Source organism: Notechis scutatus, chromosome 1 (genome assembly GCF_049901735.1).
Source record: "Notechis scutatus isolate UNSWTSFEM ecotype Mainland chromosome 1, rNotScu1.2, whole genome shotgun sequence".
Lineage (NCBI taxonomy): Eukaryota > Metazoa > Chordata > Lepidosauria > Squamata > Elapidae > Notechis > Notechis scutatus.
Genome location: NC_142009.1, coordinates 65,057,457 through 65,079,515, shown reverse-complemented (window position 1 = coordinate 65,079,515; position 22,059 = coordinate 65,057,457). Strand labels below are relative to the sequence as shown.

Below are 22,059 nucleotides of genomic sequence, written 5' to 3'. Positions count from 1 at the left end.
TCATGTCGCTAGAGTGTATTTTTAACTTCTGAGCTGGATATAGAATCACCGTATTTTAATTTCAAATATCAATCTACTCATTTTAGCACATTCCAATATTTTCTTAATGATTTCCTCCTGCGATGGTATTTTCTCATTTTTCCAGTTTTTAGCAAATACAATCCTAGCCGCTGTTAATACATTTACAATCAAATATTTCAAATCTTTGCTATATGTATCAGGTAAAATTCCCAGTAAAAATATCTCTGGTTTCAAATCTATATGTTTTTTTGTCACTTTTTCCAACCACATGTGGATTTTAGTCCAGTATTTTCTAGAACAAGAGGATAAACAATTTTATAAAATTTGGGACCTTTTCTATCAATGGTTAGATAATAAAATACAGTAATGAAATATGTAGATTTTTAGAAAATAATAAATATATAAAGATGTACTTCTTTTTTATTATATCTACAAAAATGTTTTTAGGATAGATTTGGGAGGATAATATGAATTCTTAAAAAATAAACTAAGTAAATTATGGTTATCTCGTAAAATACGAATGAATAAAACTATAGTCAAATGATTGATTAATAATGATACTAGGGTATTCAATTTTTGATTGATAATATGAGCTATTATGCAATGTAACTGTAACTGAAGACTACGAAATGGATGCACAAAATAATTTGTAAACCAACCGGCACACTGCTTGTATACTTATGGAAGAAAGTTTGATGTTTTTATGTTTTGTCTGTTTATGTTTGTTTTTAAAAACCAATAAAATTTACAAAAAAAAAAAAAGAATCACCGTATTTTTCAGTCCTGCCTTTAAAACATTCCATTTGTTCTAGAACATGGCTGTACAGAAATTCTGTAAATACGTAAAATCTTATCTGGATTCTTGTATTATGCTGAGTTACATGATTGGTTTAGCATGTGGTATATATTCAGCGACTGTAGTTGCAAATGACATTTGATGCCTTCAGGTATACTGTGTTACCTGAAACCACATTACATTATGTTTCAGATTGGATGGCTGAGCACCTAGTACAATGATTAAATCAACAGCTTGGATCACTGATTTTTGACTAGTTATACAAAGAGAAGTTCCACTGAATTCATCTGACACTTTGGACTTTAAGCAAGAATCTTTCATTTGGTTAAAGAATCATAACAACACTCAAGAGATCCCAAGAGATTCATTGTTCTCTAGGTTCTTTCTTGCAAGATCCCAACAAATACTTTTACTACAGTAGGCATGTAAGTCAGATCTATATACTATAGAAGTGAAAGCCAGCTTGGTGTAGTGATTAAGGCATCTCACTAGAAATTGGGAGATTGTGAATTCTCCTCCTGCCTTAGGCACAAAGCCAGCTTGGGCCCTTGGAGTCAGTTACAGCACTACAGTACATTCAGCCCTAAGAAAGAGGCAATGGCAAACTACTATTGAAAAGGCTTGCCAAAAAAAACCTGCAGAGACTCATTCAAGAAGACTTTGAAAAGCAGACATGAGTGAATGGGGTTAAAAATACTATAAAACTACATTAGCCCTAACAACTTTCACATAATATAATTTATGTACAGTATTCACACAAGAAATCCACTTCAGGTGTCATAACAAAGTATGCTCAACTTATCACTCCCTCTTACAATTGGAATGAATATCAGCAAATTTTGTGCTGGCAAGCAAACCTCTCCTTTCTTCCTTGTGTTGTGCAATTAAAAACAAATCATGTTTACATTCCAACTTGGGGATAAGGCATTCCTTATTTCCCACAATCTAACTACAATATAGATTTAAACACCACATTGAACCATATTACAAAAGGCCTCATATTAAAGTATAACTGAATTTTTATGGTTTCTGAACAATTAAGCTCTCCTTTATAAAGCCATAGAAGGATTTATATTCTACAATTTCAGTAGAACATCCAGATTAAAGTGAATTATGATTATTTCAAACCCTACAAAATACTGACTCTAAAATCTTAGTAAAGAACCACACACCTTAGCGGTACATAAGTGGCACACAACTGCACAACCTGTGATTTTTTACTAAATATTATTCACACACAGCTATCCCTAATTTCAATGTCTATCCTCACAGCTGTCTATGCAAACAGTTGTGATGATAAATATTCTTTTCCATAAAAGAATCAAATATTTTCCATAGAAAAATCTAATATTTTCTGTAACTATGGTTTACAAAACAGATATCTAACTTCTAAACAGTCCTTATTCAGCATTTTGCTAATGACATTTTAATTTAAATTAAAAATAAGAATGAATTGTATGCTTAAGGCAGTACAGTATTATGCTTACATAAAAACCTGAAAAACACTGACTTATTGTAAGCATGGTTTATTGAATGCATTTACATATTGCACTGAGCCTAGACCCATCACAATGAAACCACAACATTTATAATGAAACCACAAAATTCTTACTAGAAAAGTAAGTCCTATTTAACGCATGCTTTCAATTAACATTTATGATTGTACTCTATGCCCAGTTTTCTTTACAGAAAAAAGATAAAATACCAAAGACTAAAGATTTTTGAGAGTTCAGAACTGCCAAGTAGCAACAATACCGAACAGGATAAGCGAAGTAACCCAAAGGGGAATACAAACTACATAATCATAATTGATTTTGTAGAAATTACTTTGGGACTCCGTCAAGTAAAATACTTCTAAACCTTACTGAGAGCTCAGCAGAGGTGAAAAGAAACTGCCCTTTTAGCTGCCGTCATACGTAAGTCCTGGCTTGTATGGCCTGCCAAGTGTAATTAATTCGCATTAACACATCCGCACAAACCACAACGGTTTATCGATTAAAAAAAACACGATATAGGGCACAAATAAAAGGAGGCACATTTTTGGCTCGGCATCCCGGCGCCAACTTCCGTAACGTGTGATTGGTTTTCCTACTTGGCAACCGGAGGACGCTTTTCCGGGTTTCCATAGAGAGCCCTTTCCCCACATTTGCTTTTAAAGGTGTGCTGGGGCGAAATTAACTTTCCAACAGGCAACCTTATAGTCGTTGCTCAGCCCAAACCAAACCAAAAGACACGGGATAAGTCTTGGCGGGCGGGAAGCGGGTTTCCTGGGACATAAAGGGAAGCAGGGACGCTCTCTGGAGGCGAAGGCGGACCGGTAAAGGAACCGTTACCACAGGACACGGGGAGCCCGCGGGGGAACGCGGGGAGCGTGTTCCGAGGCCGAAGCCGCTCGGACTTCTCCGACTTCCCCCAAACGGAGAGCGTACCCTGCTACTGCGACGAGGGGAAGGCGAGCGACGCGAAGAGTGACCGCTGGACGGCGAGCGGTGGTGCCGGCGGCCCCGGGGAGACGGAGAACGGGAGCGGCGCGGGCTACGGCCTCGACTTGACCCAGTGGTCAGGGTGGCCGAAGCACCGGACCGGGAACATCGGGAGCCTGAGCTGCTGTTCTCTTTGGGCCGGCTGGAGGCGATCATGCTCGAGCGGCCGCAACCGGGACGGTACATCATGAAGAGACGGCGGCGGCATAAAAAGGCTCCCGAGGCCTATCGCCCCTCTCGCGTTCGCCCCCTTTTTTTTTTTCCTCTCTCTCTCTCTCTCGCTTGACCACCCCGCGCGGAACGCGCATGCGCGCCGGGCTCCAAAGGTCCGGAAGCTTTCTGCGTGCATCCTTTCAAGATGGCGGGAAAGGAGTGCGTGTCGCGTGAAGAAGGCGCCGCGAGATCTGCAAACCGAGCGCGCCGAGGGTGGAAGAGGAGCGACCGCGCTCACCTGGCTTGCGCGATGACGGAGATGCTTCGCCACTCGGTTCCTCTAAAAGGGCGGATCTCCCTCGCTCTGTAGAAAATCGTAAGACACCTACGATTCGTGCCAAACCTCATGGCACCTTAAAAGGCCGACGCATTTATCCAAGTGGTGTTTCTGTCCGCAGAAACCGTATCGCTTAGTTGCACTTAAGTTTAATGGGGGTAAAATCTGCAGGCAAGCAAACTTTCCACTTGAAACTGTAAGCGCGTTTGTTCTCGATATGGTCACCGTCACCTGCAAAGGGGTCTCTCAACTCTGTTCAAGTATTCACAGAAACAGTTTTGCAGAATTCATCTGTGAACATGGTTAAAAAAGAAGAGGAAAAGTCTAATGGTTCACTGGATCTTTTCTGACCAGCTGTCATTTGCTCTAATGAATTGTATTCTGATTGCAGGTGCAGATAGGAATTAGTGAGCTGTACTTCGTTTATCAAAAGGAAATTATATATAGAACCAGTTTGGTATAGTGGTTAGGGAACTAGGTTAGAAATTGCTAGAGTGAGTTCTATTGCCCTTTGGGTATGAAAGCAGCTGGATGACTTTGGATCAGTCACTTTCATTCATTCAGCCCAAACCTTACAAGGTTATGAGGAAAACCAGATGAAGGAATATTAGGTATGTTCACTATCTTCAGTTATTTATAAAAAATAATAAAGGTGGGAGATAGACACACATACACATACACATGATCACAAAGCATTCAAGTTTTACGTGAGTGTGCCAGTGACCAATAAGAATGCAGACTTTACCAAGATTGAAGTAAAGCACACCAAAAAACACTGCATTTGGAATTGTTGGAAGTTATAACCCACCTCTCTCCTAGAAAAATGAAATATTTTAGGATATACTAAAAAGGCAGAATATTTCCCCTAAAAGAGAAGTAGAAACTCAAGAGAGGCAGAAACTCAGCCCCCTCTCCACCTTTGTCAATGGGCCATTAAGGCCTGAGCCAGTTTATTCTACATAACAAAGATCTATCTCCTCCAGGTACAGCCATAATAGGAATTGCCCAAAGCCCTTTCGTTACATCATCATCCAGCAAGGCTCAACCAATCCTGGGACTCAGGACAGCATACAGTTGTCACATGGGAACGTGACAACCAATCAGAATACAAGTTCAAATTCAAATCACAACAGAGGGCATAAAACCAGGGACTCTCAACATCTCTTCCATTTTCACCCAGGAGCTCTCAGGCATGTGATCGGGTCTACCATAAAACCATCTTTCCAAGCAGTCACCCTGTTTCCAGTGTCTTTCTCCTCACTTGGAACTGAACCCAGAAGGATATTTTCTTCCAACAGAATGGAACAGGAAAATGCAGTTGCAGTCTGCCTTCAATATAGGCAGGAGTGAAGATAATGTCTGTTCAAGACCTCAGCAACTATTCAGTTTTGCCCATCTATAATGAGTTGTGTGGAAGAACCCAAAGGGTTGCAGGCAAAAATTACAGCAATAAGGGAAGCATGAGGGATCAATATTCAGATATGAATGAATCAGAAATAAAATATTCAGTCTTTAGCAATAGCCAAGTCCATCCTTCCAGATCAGTTTAAAAGGGCATAGAAACTTTAATAAACAGATCAGCACATTCTCATAAAATTTACCATCATTATACATTTTTGTCTCCTAAAATAGCAGATCAACTGTTCAGAAGCAGTCATAATTATTAAAAATATGATCATTAAGATATAACAGCACAGAGTTGATGGAAGTCAGCTGAATTTATTAAATATATCTAAATGGAAACTATAAAAGTATTTTGTAATGAAGTGGCCAATTTCAACATGTGTATGGTATTATTATAAATTAGGAGTATGGTGGCTCACAAGGTTAGGGTGCTGGGCTAACAGCAGGTAGACATTTGAGACCCAGTTGCTGCTGCAGAATAAGATGAACTGTCACACACTCTAGCTCCAGGCAACCCAGCAGTTCGAAAGGGGTGACTGCAAGTAGATAAATGAGTACCACTTAATGGGGACAGCAAAGGAGTCCCCAGCAGGGTGTGCCCTGAGCAATGGTGATGTCACTGGCTGATCCTTTCACCATGGAAAGGATCTTTTGGTGGTTTTGATATACAAGTATATAAATTGCCTTCATGATCCTACATTTGTACTACTTTCTATTAACTTGTTTCCAATTCTAAGACTGTATTATGTTATATTCTTATATTTTATTATATTATATTGCACACATAGTTTCCACCAAAATTCAGTGACATAATTTTACATTATACCACAATCAGCTTTCCTAGCAAATGAGAAAGGCTTTATGTAACTGCCTGCAGTCCATGAGGTACCTTTCCAAGCCTTAGATTTTTTAAAATTTAAATTATAAATTTGCTTGTACAAGTAGTAATTTGTAAGCAACATTATTAGTTGAAGTGTTCAGAATTAAATACTAGGATCCCTTCAGGGGGCCTAAATTAATTATTTGGTTGCAACTTCTTTAATCTTGGTAAAAAAAAGCTATGCTAAGTATTTTTTAATCTTTATCCAGAAAGTGCAGTTCAGTAAATGAACATTTGATCCAGTCTGCTCTGTGCTAGTATAAGTACATCATTCTAAACAGCAGAGGCCGCTGGACTGGAAAATAAATACCATAGCATCTGGAGTACAAAACATTCATAGAGAAAAAAATGTAGAATATCACACCTATCATTTCCTGTCCAGTAGGTTATTCAAGAAATTCACTATTATGAAGATGATGCCATAAGATTTAACGTAACATGAGGTGAGCTGACATGGGCTAACTTATTTTTTTCTGCAATTCAGCATAGCAGTATAAATTAAGACATTGGCTTTGACAATAAAGAACCTACCACACAAAACTTTTCTCCGAAAAATGTTTAATCAAGGAAACCATGTGTAACCTCGAATTTTTATTTGAACCAGTCAATTCTTAAGCAAATCGTAACAGTGCCCTCCTTTGTCAAATCTTTTTCTAAAAAAAACATGCTAGGATTTCCCCAGAAGCTGGGGAAATTCTACTTTGATAAAATCCTAGATTTCCCGTTGCCTCCGTCACCAGCTTTCTCTTTCGATCCTCTTAGAGCCCAAAAAAAAACCAAGACAAACAAAAGAAATCCGGAAGTTGCGTTCCCAAAAGGAAACTTTTATAAGATCAATGTTAAGGTTTAGGAAAGAAATCCGGCTTTCGAATTCCGGCTCGGCTTTTTCTTCCTTATGAATGAAGCGGGCGCCATGAAGGGAAGTGTTTCAGATCGATCCTCCGATCCATGAAACTGAAATCACGGAAGGTGTGAATGTGAGGGGTCTGTGCCGGGCATATACGGGGTGGCTTCGACTGCCTCTTGGCTCGTGGGAGTTTTGCCTATATCCCCTCGATCTCTCCTTTAACAGTTGGCCCTTTGCTCCGGGGCTATGCAGCAGCATTTGTAACTTGCAGAAGCATTCTGGTCAAGGCAGTTTTATGAGTCCCCGGCAGAGCGAATGGGCAGATACCGCTTTTACGCCTCCTGCATGAATGACTGGCTGATTCCGGAAAGCTATGCAGGGGAAGAGAGTGGAGCTGGTAGTTACCGGACACCAGACTTGACCCTGGTGGTTTAAGGGGCTGGTCTATGTAGGTCTCTTGACGGCAATACGGTCTGCTACCGCTTTCTTCCTAAACATTTTTTTCCAGCTTTCTGGTCTGCCTTAGAAATCTTACAAACCTGTTACTCCTTAAAGGGCTTCTATCAAACCAAACTGGGCATCGATCCTTATACTTTGCAGGGAGCCTTCATTTCTCCCAAAGTTTACATTTGTTTATATTTTATTAATTTGTTGAACAAATTCGTCCATCTAGTTGAATGTGTCTCTGGCGATGTAAAATCAACAACAGTTAAAACAATATAATACTTGCTTAATATCGATTTATTTATTTAGTCTGTTTTTCTTTAGGAATTGTTTTCCTTGACTGTTATTATATTTTGGACGTAAGATGGAAGAGGTTCTGGCTGATCTATGTGGGACTAGTTCCTTGGATCCACTTCCTCTCTGGGTTCATAGCAATGTTGGACACTGTTTTAACCAGCTGCTTTTAAATGTGGCTCCTCATGTCATCCTTGCTGTAATAAGTGCCTGCTACATAGGAACACCAAGGTATTTTGCAGTCTCTAAATTAATTCCTGGCTCATAAAACAACACCTTTAATTCGATATAATTGCATGCAGCTATCTTCTATGAATACTACAAACAACATACTAACATAATATACATATATACACATGCACATTATATATGGGAGGGAGTAATTAATTTGGCCACACAAAATATCTATTAACATTTTATGTTACCTAAAATGATCATCTGTATGGATTAGGAAATATGTATGACATACTTACCTATATCACCCCATCATATCACCCTCAATGTACTCAATTAACTATTTGCAAACAAAGCTATTTTTTTCCCAAAGAGAGGCTGTCTTTGATGATTGACCAAAGCTGTTCAGATTAAGTGAAAGTTCTTTTTTTTTTACAGTCATGTATACATTCACATGCGTCAACACAATCATTTATGTGGAAAGATTGGGGTATCCTGAACAACTTCCTAGGGGAGGAATTCTGTGCTAACATTCAAAAGACATTATGCTGCCGTTGGGGTTTTCTTTCCTTGACAGATTTCTTTCTTTCTTTAAGAAAAAAGGAAGCATAATGAGAAAAACATAAAGAAAAGCCTTACACAGAAAACCATGAATAAGTTTTGGCAATTGCACAATTGAAGAATTCCTGTTTAAGCTTTCTTGCTCTGAAAGATGTTTCCACTGATTTAATCATTATTTTTCCTGCTGATTGCTTTAAATTTTGTATCCAATAGTGCTTCAATGCCTGAAGTGCATTAACAATACAATCCCAAGAAAACATACTTAGGATTAGATGTCCTTGAAACTTTCTTAATTTAGACCAAATAAATAATTTTTGTTGATAAAACATTCAACTATATATCTACACAAACACAATTTAAGAGATTAATCATTCTTTTTTCATTACATAATATTCTCAAACAACACACTAGAAAGAGCAGTTTTTTTATCTGAATCATCATTCACTTCAGAAATTGGAGAAATATACCATTTCAAGAATGTGGAGGGAGAAGGATATTAGAAGAATACCAATACCAATTTAATGCTTTTTTCCTCTCCTTTATTAGGTCTTTGGGCTCACAATGTGCATACAGACCGGGGTGGAAATGCAGAATTGCTGCATCTTTTATCCTTACTGGCTTGTCCATCCTTGATATAATCCCAGCAATCCTTTGGCCACAGAAATTGGATCCTTTCTGCCTGAAAGTTCTAACAAGTGGCACAGCTGCACTGGCATGGCTTACTCACAGCCTGGCACTTCTTGCTCTCTACAGATCTCCATGCAGTTTCAGCCGTGGTCCTGCAGTCCTACCGACCCTTGCTTTCTTTCCAGTCCCATCTCTTATTATCACATTGGTATGGCACTGCCAGATGGAGTTGGGTGAGCAGCCCCTTCAACTTGCCACGGCCCTCAGGCTCACTGTTCTCTGCCTCGTTAGCTTTTCTACTTCTCTGTCTCATTGGGTATATCATCCCTGTAGGCCATAGGCAAGACCTTTTCTCCGTCAATGACCCCGCACAGCATGAACCCTTGATCACAGCTTCACAGTTCTCTGAATCCACTTGGGAGGCAGTGGCAGAGGACGGTGAGAGCTGGCTGTCACGTTTCTCATATGCTTGGATGAACCCTCTTATAAAGCGTGGCTACCAGTGGAAGCTGAATAAGCCACAAGATGTCTATCAACTCCCTCAACGACTGCAGGCCAGCAAAGTCTGTGAAAGCTTCTACTCCTGTTGGCTGAAAAAGGCAGCTCTTGCTTCAGAAGACGAAAGGATATCTTCCACAAACCGCTTCTTTGCCAAACGCGATGTAGGACATAATGGACTTCCAGCAGGGACTCAAAATGCTTCCAAACCTGTACATCTCCTCTCAGTGCTGCATGCAGCTTTTGGCCTACGTTATTATGGTCTCGGCTTTCTGAAATTGGCCGGTGGTCTCTTGGGATTTTCCGGGCCTCTGCTTTTAAATCTGTTAGTCAGTTTTATGGAGTCACATCAAGAACCTCTTAGCCATGGAGTGCTGTACGCACTGGGACTTTTTGCTAGTTCCTTCCTTGGTGCCATTTTACGTAATCAGTTTAATTATGAGATAAACAAAATTATACTTACTGTACGTACTGCGGTTATTTCAGCCATCTACCAGAAAGCTCTCCGGGTAAAGGGAAGTAGTCTGGCTAGCTTCACCACAGGTGAAATTGTCAACTTTATGAGCACGGACACTGATAGACTAGTCAACTTCTGCTTTAGTTTCCATGAGCTGTGGAGTCTTCCTTTTCAGTTTGCTGTCACTCTCTACCTTTTATATCAGCAAGTAGGCATAGCCTTCCTGGGTGGACTGGCTCTGGGTGTGTTACTTGTGCCCATTAATAAAGTCATTGCTAACTGCATCATGGAGAAAAACAAGGAGATGCTGAAGCACAAAGACGTACGGGTCAAGGTAAGGCGCGAATATATGACACTGTAAATTTTTCTGGTACATGCATAAACAGGTAGTCCTTGACTTAAAACTACAATTCAGCTCAAAATTTATGTTGTTAAGTGAGACATTTGTTAAGTGAATTTTACTCCATTTTACCACCTTTCTTGCCACACTGAAGTGAATCACTGCAGTTAAGTTAGTGACACAATTAAGTGAATCTGGCTTTCCCACTGACTTAGCTTGCCAGAAGGTCACAAAAGGTGATCTCATGACCTTAGGACGCTGTGGCCATCATAAATATGAGTCAATTGCAAAGTGTCTGAATTTTGATCATGTGACCATGGGGATGGTGCAACGGTCATAAGTGCGAAAAATGGTCATGTCGCTTTTTTCAGTGTCGTCATTACTTTGAATGGTCACTAAATGAACTGTTGTAAGTTGAGGATTATCTGTATGCCCATCACACTATTCCCTTTTGAGGTAAACAACATTATATAGAGTGCAGAAAAAGAATGAGAAATAGTGGGCAAAAAAAGTAAGGTTGGCTTTAAGTTCATTAAATATTAATAATAAAAAATATGCTAGGTGGTAGAAATAGTAACCAAGTCTAATATGATTTATCAAGTTGCAATGATCCAGCAATATAAGCCAGGAGACAGTCTCTCAACAGGTAATATGACTCAAAGACTGTCCTAGCCAGTGATAAAGGTCTACATTTGGTTCAGATAGAAATTCAGGTTTCCAAGAGAAAAGGGGCATTGAAATCATCAGGTCCACAGGTACATACAGTAGCAGCACTCATGCCCAGTTTTATTCCTGAGGACAAGGCTTTAGGTAAAGCTTTCACTGGAGAATTTTCTAGTAGTAGGATGTGATTCGTGTTAATCAGAAGAGGTGCTATTCAGATTTTCTGCTATAGGTCACTGAAATAGCTCCAGTTAGCACTGAGCTCCTTTAGAAACAAAATGTGGACTCTACAGAAACAGCTTGCAATATATGCATGTTTCTACTGGCCTTCCAGGTTCAACACATGAAACAGATTTATTCATAGAATTGGGAGATGCCAACTTCACATGAATGAAGACATCTACTTCATTCAGGAAATCCCAAAACTACTGCATCTCTAGCAGATCACAGTTCTGGAGATAATTACAGAAGTTAATATATTTTGTATGCGAAGGGTGTGCTCTACAAAATATTCATCCCAAAGAGACATTCCAGCCCAAAGACTTTCAGATGTACATTGAAAGGATTGGGGATTTTGGTTATAACAACTTAGTCTATTTCCTAATTCGACTCTTCCTGTGCAGTGGCTCTGACTGATTAATGGAAATTGTTCTGTTTGCAATATTTGAAATATTTCTTCCATTATATTTTCTTTCCAGAAATAAAGAATAGCTGCACAACATCTTTTGGTTGCTAATCCCTCTATCTTAAAGCCTCTCAGATAAGCTCTTTTTTTTTGTTCTACTAGCACCAGAAAGGAAACATGTTTTGTGTTCCCTTGTGCCTGATACGATCAGCTGAAGGTTGCTCTGTACAGATGGTGTAGTCGAGTTACAATTGGTCACTTAGCAACTCTTCAAAGTAATGAGAAACCCCCTATCAAAGCTACTTATGACTCGGTTTCAAAGTTACAATGACCTTGCAGACATAGGACAACATTTTATGTGCTTGGCAACCAGCTGGCATTTACAGATGTTTGCAGCATCCCGGTCACATATTTTGATTTATGATATTTTGCTGGAAATGGGCATCTACTTAGTTTCCAGTAGAAACCACCCCATAGCAAACAATAGGTTTGTTTAATGACTGCCACTTTTGCTTAACGACTGCCACAAAAATACTTGTAAAAATCAGATCAGCCACATGATGACCTGCTTTACAACCATCATGACTTAACAATGATAATTGCCAGGGTCAATGACAGTCATAAGTTGAGGATGACTTGATTCTGAGCGCACATCACAGAATAAACATACCAGCTATGATTCTTCGACTACCAGCTTTCTTTTTATTTTTTTCAGCTCATGACGGAGCTCTTGGGTGGCATGCGAGTGATCAAGTTCTATGCCTGGGAACCGCATTTTGATGCTAGAGTGAAGGCATGCCGAGCCAAAGAACTGAAGAGCCTGCGAGCAATTAAATACCTTGACGCTGTGTGCGTCTACCTCTGGGCAGCATTGCCTGTGGTCGTCTCCATTGTCATTTTCATTACCTATGTTTTATTAGGACACCAGCTGTCTGCCACCAAGGTGAGAAGTGTTGCTGTTCTGAGCCCGTGCTTCTCTTGGTAATTCTTTAGTGACTTGTTCATTTCCATGTTTGGTGATCAGCTTGGCTAAAACCTTAAGCTTTGCATACGACAGAAGAACACACAACATTATTTAAGGAAGCTAACATCAATAGTATACCTTATTTGTGCGCTTGACTGCAGTGTTTATATATTAACTAACAAAACAAGGACTGCTAGTGGTTTATTATCTTATTCATCAACTTGTGACTCCAGGTGTTGCTGTATCAGACATACAAAACTGAACATAAAACCATTAATCCAAAATACATATACACAAATAGTGTGGTGTTTGTATGACCCGATATTGGATATTGGATATTTATGATTTTTATACCCAGTTTAAAAAATCATAAATATCCAATACTAATTAAAAGCTGGCCTTCCTGAATATCATCAAGGGAGGTCACCATCTGGCTCTAGCGATAAGCTATGCTGTAAGGATGGAATATACACTGAGAAACATAAAGCTCCTAGCCCTCCTATATTCAGTTGACTAGAGGAACTCTCAACCACCAACTTTGCCATAAATACACCAGCTGGGTTAGTTCTATCTGCAGAACCCAAAAGTATCCAGTTGCCAAGCCAGATATACCAAATTCAGCATTTTGAATGGTGGTACAACTTACTGGAGACAATGCAAACAAAACCAACATTACAAGACCATGATGGCGAACCTATGGCACACGTGGTGACACGTAGAGCCATTTGTGCGGGCACGCGTAGCCCCAGCCAAACCTATCTGTACTGCGCATGTGCGCGCCTTCCAGCTGATTTTTGGCCTGTTTGAGGCTGTTTTCGCCCTCCTGGAGTCTTGAGGGAAGCCTCTGCAGCCTCAGGCCAAAAAACGGCCTTTCTGGAAATACCAGAACTGCAGAAACGGGCCCATTTTCAGCCTCCCGAGGCTGCAGAGGCTTCCCTCGAGCCTTCGGGAGGGCAAAAATGGCCTCAAACAAGCCGAAAATCAGCTGGGAGGCACACGCATGCGCAGTGCAGGTAAGGGGGCAGGGGCGGTATTGCGCGCACATGCACGGGGTGGCAGGGTGCATTGCATTGTGGGTGCTGCCACATGCACGCTTTCGGCACACCACAACAAAAAGGTTCGCCATCACTGTTATAAGGCATCAGTGGTTGTCTTCTGCCAGCAGATCAGCTTTTGTTTTCTTTTCCAAACTCAGTTTCTGGATAACCTACAAAGGCAGCCCCATGTAAACCACATCGCAAAAGTCAATTCTAGAGATAGTTAAGTTACTGTTGCCAAGGCCTATACTCCAGAAATTTGGGTACCAGACAAATCTCAGCAAGACCCTCCCCTCCTCCTTCCAGCTAGCAATAGTCATTAGACTATTAGGGACTCCAAGTCATGCCTATTCTTTCAGGATAAATTCTTTGCTTTCCAGAGTGATTACTGGAGCAGGCAATAGACCAGGTAGTTTCTACCCAGGCAATGTCCTCATTTCAGTTTGTTTCTTCTGATCTAGTCCCTTACATTGTTTAGTGAGGTGGCAAAGTATAACTACCCGAAACTGTTAACAACCTCTCCCAGTAGCTTCTTTTTAAAAGCAGAGGGGCAGTACCTCACAAGTGAATAGTTACCTGTTCAATCTCTCTCCAACCCATCACCTGGTACTACCCCCTCAGGACAGAGCAGAAAAACTGCAAAACAGTGTCTTGTACTTTTGCAAGATGCCAGAATTGATGGAATTAAAAGTCACCGAAACTATCCAGTTTCTGTCTCATGCCCATATCTGAATATTGATTGAAATGGATCCATATAATCTAGAGTTGTTGTAATCTACCACGGTCTCAATAAACTTTCCTAAAACTGTAAGACTGGTGGAGACTAGGCAATAGTGGTCCAAATTGGTCATTTCCAGGGGACATTGCCAATGTATGGAATTTGACATGCAAGATTGAATTCAATCTGTTCTGCTCTATATTCTAATTCTGTAACCCTCAAGTTTCCCTTCCAATTTGAGAATATGTTTCTAGCTCTAAATGTTATGATATAATTCAGACCTCTTGAGAAACTTAATATGTATACGTAAAAAACGCAGTTACAACTTTCAAAGACTTATATTAAGGGCTTTATGTACTGTAGCTGGTCAGTTACAATTGCTGTTGTGGTTCCATTTGGCTACATTATATTTTCTTCATTTAATTTTTGTATGCTTGCCACCCACGAACAAGAATTCTTTCATGTTCTAGATAGATATCGGCATTTGCTTCCGCTGCTTCATTTTCTGCTATGTCAAGGTGGTATTGTATTCATTTGGTCAAATGCTAGGATTACCTCTCATTTAATTTTTTCTCTCTATCGTAGGTTTTTACAGCTTTGGCCCTTGTTGGGATGCTCATTCTTCCCCTCAATAATTTTCCTTGGGTGCTGAATGGGATCTTGGAAGCTAAAGTATCTCTAGATCGAATCCAGCGCTTCCTAGAGCTCACAGACCAAGATCTGCATGCTTACTATAGCAGAGGTATAGCAATAAAGAAAAATAAAGAAATGATGGGATGAGACAGCAGAGTGATAATAGCAGTTTTGATTCATGTGAAGTAAATGAAAAGAGAGAATAGATAATTGATGCTTGAAGATTATGTTTGCTGAATTTTTTTTTTAGTGTTATTAGCAACTCGGTGGCCCAATGCAGTTTTCTATAATCACTCATGCCTACCAATGCTCCAAAAATCCAGGCTTCCCCCTTTTTCTCTTTTCCTTTAACCCATGTTTTTAAAAACCAGAGCCCCAATTTTCTGAAAATCCATCTCTTATATGGGAAATCTATTAATCAGGGCAAGCAAAATTAAATATGTGAGCTGAACCTAATTTGCATTGTATGATTGAACATATATGTTTCTTATTAAAGGCAGGGAGCTTCCATGGGTAGCTCTGACAAAAATCTTAATCTTGGGTAAGGTATGTGCATCTATGTGTGAAATCAATTATATCTGTACATATCTCTAAATATATTTATATTATTATATCTGTAAGTGTACTGTTAGCTACAGATTTTATAACAGCTGTACTGCTGTTTCAGCTTGTCCTTTGAATCCATCTTCTGCCTTGGAAATGCACAACTCTACCTTTTCATGGACCCCAGAAAGCAAAGAAACCTCCGAATCTCATGTACCAAGAGGAGGCCAACTTTTCATACAGAATTTGTTGGTAACAAAAGTGAGTAATTGGGGGATTATAAAGGCAAACAGCACTATCTAGACCATTTAAGAGGGGTGCCTTAGATTTCATTGTATGGAAAGAGAAAAGACATGCCCTGAATGAATGAATTGAAATTTGCAATATAACAGAGTAAGACTTCAGGCTAATCTGTGAAAATCTTGATATTTGTTTCTTTCTAGGGTGCATTAGTAGGAGTCATTGGGAAGGTTGGATGTGGGAAGAGCACACTACTTGCAGCTATCACTGGAGAACTTAATAGGTAAATAGTCAATCATACCATGCTTCGTGTAATTTTGAACTTATTACATTAATTTGTTACAATTCAGTACAGGTAGTCCTTGATTTACAACAGTTCATTTGTTGACTAACGTTGCAACGGCACTGAAAAAAAGTGACATATGATCTTCTGATTCTGTACATGTCTCCAATTTGGATCTCAAAACCCCAGCATCACTCTACAGTTCATTAAAGCAGCCACTTCTTTTTGCAGACATAATGGCAAAATGGCATTTTTAAAACTGTGAGCCTGAAAAAAAGATGCTGCTTTTTTAAGAATCACTTTAATGAGCAGACTCCTTAAAGCATTAGCATCTGTTTTTAAAATTATGAAGAAGCCCAAAACAGGATGTAGCTATTAACACTACACTTTAAAAGATGCCACTGCCTTAAAGAGTCAGCTTGTTAAATTATTGTGATGCAGAACTGTGCTGTCTACGAATAATGCAGGAATAGGTTGGAATTGCTTCTAGTTGTACCCCTTACCACACAATATCATTTACACTTCAAGGGCGCTCTCTCTTTCTCTCTCTCCCTTTCCCTCCCTCCCTCTCCCCCTCCCCCTAGTATATTTTTATCCCTACGTATATCTATATGCATAGTTCAAGAGGGTGATTATACTTAGTAAGTCTGCCTCCTGTTTTTCCCCACAACAACAATCTGTGAGGTGGGTTGGGCTGAGAGAAAGGGACTGCCCAAATATTCCCAGTTGGCATTCCTAAGACCTAGAACTTCTACTGCTTTCCAGGACAGGACCTTAACTGCTCTAATTGAATTGTTGCTCTCTTTCCCAGTGGTCCTTCATCAGCAACTGATCAAGTTTGCACTTGGTCTGGGTAATCACAGTAGGCCTCTGGTAGACTAAAGCTTCTTGATCAAAACCATGTGACTTGACATGATGATACCGAGTATTTCCATAATTGAATGAATTTATTTTGATCCAGGCAATTATTGACTTGTGCATATATTGCAGAATATAAAGATTAACCGGCCCCATTGCCCATAATCATTTGGATAGCCATTTTGTATGCCCTTTCCTCACTGCTGATATGTTTGTAGTCAAGGTGAACAGGTCTTTGTTTGGGATTTGGAGAAAGGATTTGGCTTGGCTGCTCAAGAGCCCTGGATCCAGTTCACCAGCATCCGTGAAAACATCCTCTTTGGGAAGGAATACGACGCTCAATTTTATCAGCAAGTAATAGATGCCTGTGCTCTCTCTGATGACTTGAACGTGAGTATTCCATAATGTAAAAAATAACTCCTATAGATTCTTCAAGGAAATTAATTAATTAAGCAATTAATTACTTAGTGCTGCCATAACATCCTCTGGGACCTAGAGCCGCCTACACACAAAGGAACTCCTACCCACCCACCCCCAAAAAAGTATGTAAACATTTTAGTATGTCACTATTACAGTACAGATATTTTCAATTTGCTTATATACTGAATACCATGGTACACAAGCTTGTACTTGGTTTGGTAAAAGTTGCACAAATCATTTTTTTCTCATACATAGCACATCAGAATTAGAGGGAACAGTGCTCAGGAACAACCATATCTCTGGGAAAACATTGTTCCAAAGGGCAGGAGTTGCTGTATTAAGTATCTCCAAGTTTTAACTTATTTCCTGTGTTCCCCCTGCCTACCCCATAATGGAAAGAAATTGTTGCATTAGTGTTTGGCAGTTTGCTGCTGAATTTTCATTGATGTCCTGTTGGGGTTGACGGAAGAGGTGCTCATGTGACTTTTGCCCTACGTGTTGCATATTGATATAATGGAGTTACGAATTAAACATCTGGGAGTTTTGAATAAGTGTCTTTATTTCAGTGCATCTATTTAGCAACTGTTCTGTTAATTATAATTTTATCTATTTAACTTCTAGATTTTGCCAGCCGGTGATCAGACAGAGGTGGGTGAGAATGGAGTCACCCTCAGTGGAGGACAGAAAGCTCGTATTGCACTAGCTAGAGCTGTTTACCAGGTATATAAAGGACGGGATGAATGCTATTGTCCTAGGTGGTTTTTATTTGTGTATTTATTCAATTTCTATAGCCATGTCAGCAAAGAACAGTTAAGAGAAACTATTATTTGGATGGTTTATTATTTTAATTAATACATATAGCAGCTGAAATAACCTACTAACAGTAAAGCCAAGACATGTGGCCTTAACACATTCAAGGCCAATAGGATTGGGGCAATTCTAATCTGCCAGGAAGAGTATTCCACAAAGAAGTGGCTACAATAGAGAAGGCCTGTCTCCTAGTTCCCAACAGTCAACATTCTTTGGCTGACAGGATCTCCTTATACCCAGTTTGTTGGATCAAATTAGATGGGTACAGATTTTACAATTCTGGGTGGGAAAGGGCTTAGACCTTATCACTCTTTTCTACAGGAGAAAGAATTATACCTTCTCGATGATCCACTAGCAGCTGTTGATACAGATGTAGCTAATCACCTAATGCAGAAGTGTATCCTAGGAATTCTCAGACACAAGACTCGGATTCTTTGCACTCACAGAATTGAGGTTTTGGGAAATGCTGACATGATAGTACTGATGGATAATGGCAGAATTCTCAGGGCAGGTAAAGCCTGATGCCTTCTACTGTTCTCTTTGCCTAGGGCTTGAAATAATTACCTCAGAAAAGGAATTCAGAATGTGAACCAGACTCCTGTTTTTTGTTCGGAGCTTTTTATCAGCTCTTGCATGCTTATAAAGAAGGATCAATAGTTCTTTTTCAATTCCAATGGCTCTTAAAATTGCCTGGAGGGCTTTTCAAACTTTGCTTCATTGTAAATTCCAACAAAAAGCTCATTATCAATAAGTACAATTAACAAAAAACACAGGTATTTAGTAAAAATATTGGCTTAAGATAAAATACTGAATTAATTGCTCTACATAATAGAGAATTTGTTTTCATAATCATAGCAAGCATACCCTATATGCTAGTGAACCAATAAAAGTAAGGATGAGGGAATTATTTAGAAAAGCTAATAAAGCACCACACAAAAGACTTAACAGTTACAACAAGAAAATGAAATGGATGTTAAAGAAGCAATAGTGGAGGACTGTAAACGGAAGTGTAAACATAGCAAAATTTTCCTATTTTTCTAGGTACTCCAACAAACATTCTTCCATTGGTAGAAGCTATCCCTAAACTTGGAGCAATGGTCAAGAGAAGGAAGGACACAAGTAAGTAGTAGGTATTTTCATCATTGTACAGGAATGGATTTGTTGAAATCAGTCAAAACAATGTAAGTCTGAGGTAGTGGAATAGAGAATAAAGCTAGTTTAGAAAATGTTTAAAAATGAAACACAACTGAGCCCACAAGATACATAAGCGTACATGGCTTATTTAATGGTTTTTTTTTTCAAACGTAATAGTGGAGACAGCAAGCACTAGCCCACTCTTCCTCTGATCAGGTACCTTCCAAAAGTGTTGAGATTGTAGTAGTACTGCCAGAATTGCAAATCAATATAGCCATCTTGAGAATCCTCCTAGTATAAATAGAGGAAGCTGAGATAATGAATCTTGGTTATTTCCCATGAAGTAAAATAAATCTCTATGTGCATAAAATATCTGAACATTTATTTGGAGAGGAAACAGAGCTTCAGATATTTTGTTCTCTTGAAATCATGTGGGCAATGAGAGTACCTTCTACTTCAGCCCTATCTTCTGCTTAATACAAATTTAGTAAAATATGTAATAGATAGGAAGTAAGTATGCATGGCCTCCCAAGGACTAAATTAAGTCTCACAAACTGAAGCAATATCACTGATGAAAATAGAATCCTGTACCCTACATATTTTGTTATTTTAGGTGAAAATTGGGTGAAAATATATTACAAAAATGCTTCCGGTTTTCAAGTTTCAGGGGGGAAAGACGATTAGTAGTGCCAGTAGATGCTAATGATCCTGCAACAGCCATATTCCATTGGTGCTTATTATTGAATTTATGTGCATTTGAGGAGAGTCTCAGGAAGAAAGTATTATGGATTATAAACTAGGGAAATGCAATATGTCTGCACTAGTAGTACAACAGGACACCAAAGACATCTGAATCCTGTATTATAATAATAGATATTGAGTTATCTGCAAAGCCTTTGGTTAACAAGTTTAGGAATAACTAGTTATGATTTCCCTTAGGGAAAGACAGGCCATATATTTCAAGAAAAAAATGACTGACAAAGTAGAATTCAGGTATTTGTATCCAGGTGCATCCACCTGAATATCTTATTTGCTGTCTACATTAAAGGGTGAGTGTAGTTTGCTTCTGAGTAACAAAGTAGGATTAAAGCTTCGCAGAAGTCATAAGAAGTCCACAGGTTTTGGGAGTGGGTATTTCCAGTCAAGAACATCCAGTCCAGTGTACTCTATTACTGTTATTTCTGTTTCCTGGGATTATTATTCCTGTTTCCAAAGCAGACGCTGAATGCAATAAAGTGGAGGAAGCAGAGCATGAGGAAGAAGAGATGGCCCAATTAAGCTATTTTCCTAAGCAAGAGGAAGAGAAAAAAGAAGGGGCAGTGGCTTTCAAAGTCTACAGGGCATATTGGCTGGCTGTTGGCAGCTGCCTAGCATTGTCCATACTCCTTTCGTTGCTGCTCATGCAGGGTAAGCTTATAACATTGTCCTTTCCCTGTTCAGGTTTCTCTCTGCTCTTGATTGCTGGCCATTTCTTGGCAATTCAGAATCTTTGGTTCAAAAAAACCGACACCTTTATAGAAACTTGAGCATTTTGCATCATTCATGAGAATTGTTGAAGACTTCATAGTTCTTCCAAGCATCGGGGACAGATGATTGTGGAATTCCCCCTCCCCCTACTTTTTTGCTTTGTCTTTTGGTTTTTTGTACTTTGCTTTTCTTGTCTGTTGTAAAAAAATTTTTTTTAGGAATTGGTCTTTTGATTGTAAGCCACCTACAATTGTTTGGGAGTTGTACAGACTATAAATATATAAGCCATCAAAGAGAGAGAGAAATTGCAATTCTCAAGTTTGAAGTTTCTTGTTTTAAACAATAATTATTAAGCCTTTGTGGTAATAGTGATTTACTGGCAACTTTTGCATTTAACAATGAGCTTTATAATCTATAGGAAAATTTTGATTCTCCAGCCTCTTTCCAGGGAACCCATTGTGTGGATTGGTTTAGAGATACCAGAAATAAATGATACCCTGTTATCTGAGCACATCTGATTAAGCCACAGGCTTCCACAAAGTTCCACGTAATTTAGGAAAAGGTTGTTGCTAAAATTTAATTTTCATATAAGGTAATTTATTTGTGGCATGCACATATTTGTTTATTAGTGTGGTTTCTATGCTATTTAATCAAACAACTCAAATCTACTTACACTTATAACACAACTGAAAAATAATAATTATTTTCTAATATGGCCTATTCAGCATTTATTCAAACAGTTTGTAGAGTCACATTAAAAGTGCTTTCATAGGGCCTCTTTATTATATTAAAATGGACAGGAGGAGTTGCTTTGTGGAGAGTTCTCTACCTCAAAGTCATGTGGCTTAACTTTTGTTTAAATAAATAAAGCCTCACTCACTGACACCCATTTCTGCAGCTTCTAGGAATATTTCCGATTGGTGGCTCTCAAACTGGATATCCAGCCTACCTCATACTGAAAATAACTCCATCAGCAGCTTGGCAGCCCTTCCTTCTTCATCTCTGCTGCTCTTCTCCCATGAGGGACTCATGTACGTCAATCAAAGAGCTTGGCTATATTTTATTTGCATCTGCTTACTGCCCAAACATACATGCTATTGAATCAGATTCTTTCTCTTCTTGACACTTTTGTTTTTGTCTTCCTCACAAACTGCCTCTGGAAGTTAGGAGTGAATTGGGAATGCAGAAGGGAAAACCTCAGAGCCCCCATTACACAGAATATGGAAGGACCCATGCATTTTTTTAAACAAATATTTTGTGAAGGCATTTCTTACTATGATTAAGAAGCTGAATATTAGCTAAACAGCTGCTGGCTGTGCATAGGCAGAGCAAAAGGAATAGGACGGGA

General features: G+C 39.2%; 3 protein-coding genes across 12 annotated transcripts in view; 1 reads left to right on the top strand and 2 right to left on the bottom strand.

Annotated features, from left to right (window-relative positions):
* LOC113420753 (zinc finger protein 318-like) overlaps positions 1-3,612 on the bottom strand; it is a 34,005-nt gene extending 30,393 nt beyond the window's left edge. For all 3 annotated transcript variants that reach the window (XR_015749702.1, XM_026680843.2, XM_026680832.2), the window contains exon 1: positions 3,247-3,612. Coding sequence is in view for 2 of the 3 variants with exons in the window: in XM_026680843.2 (XP_026536628.2) it covers positions 3,247-3,489 (243 nt within the window). In the remaining variant the exon portion in view is untranslated. The remainder of the gene's footprint in view (positions 1-3,246) is intronic.
* Positions 3,613-3,641: 29 nt separating this feature from the next.
* The window catches only part of ABCC10 (ATP binding cassette subfamily C member 10), a 29,464-nt gene continuing 11,046 nt past the window's right edge, over positions 3,642-22,059 (top strand). The window contains exons 1-13 of one of the 8 annotated variants that reach the window (XM_087966170.1): positions 3,642-3,829; positions 7,690-7,890; positions 8,941-10,310; positions 12,320-12,547; positions 14,909-15,065; positions 15,624-15,760; positions 15,943-16,022; positions 17,099-17,270; positions 17,922-18,020; positions 18,432-18,621; positions 19,152-19,229; positions 20,463-20,651; positions 21,610-21,742. In XM_087966170.1, coding sequence (XP_087822296.1) covers positions 9,495-10,310; positions 12,320-12,547; positions 14,909-15,065; positions 15,624-15,760; positions 15,943-16,022; positions 17,099-17,270; positions 17,922-18,020; positions 18,432-18,621; positions 19,152-19,229; positions 20,463-20,651; positions 21,610-21,742 — 2,279 coding nt within the window. In that variant the 5' untranslated portion in view covers positions 3,642-3,829; positions 7,690-7,890; positions 8,941-9,494. Of the gene's footprint in view, positions 3,830-6,879; positions 7,370-7,689; positions 7,891-8,940; positions 10,311-12,319; positions 12,548-14,908; positions 15,066-15,623; positions 15,761-15,942; positions 16,023-17,098; positions 17,271-17,921; positions 18,021-18,431; positions 18,622-19,151; positions 19,230-20,459; positions 20,652-21,609; positions 21,743-22,059 lie in introns of those variants that run through there. The other 7 variants (XM_087966145.1, XM_087966156.1, XM_087966163.1 and 4 more) reach the window with 7 other exon arrangements.
* The window catches only part of LOC113420777 (zinc finger protein 318-like), a 38,678-nt gene continuing 35,994 nt past the window's right edge, over positions 19,376-22,059 (bottom strand). Inside the window, exon 9 of the transcript XR_003372093.2 lies at positions 19,376-19,535. The gene's annotated coding sequence lies outside the window, so the exon portion shown is untranslated. The remainder of the gene's footprint in view (positions 19,536-22,059) is intronic.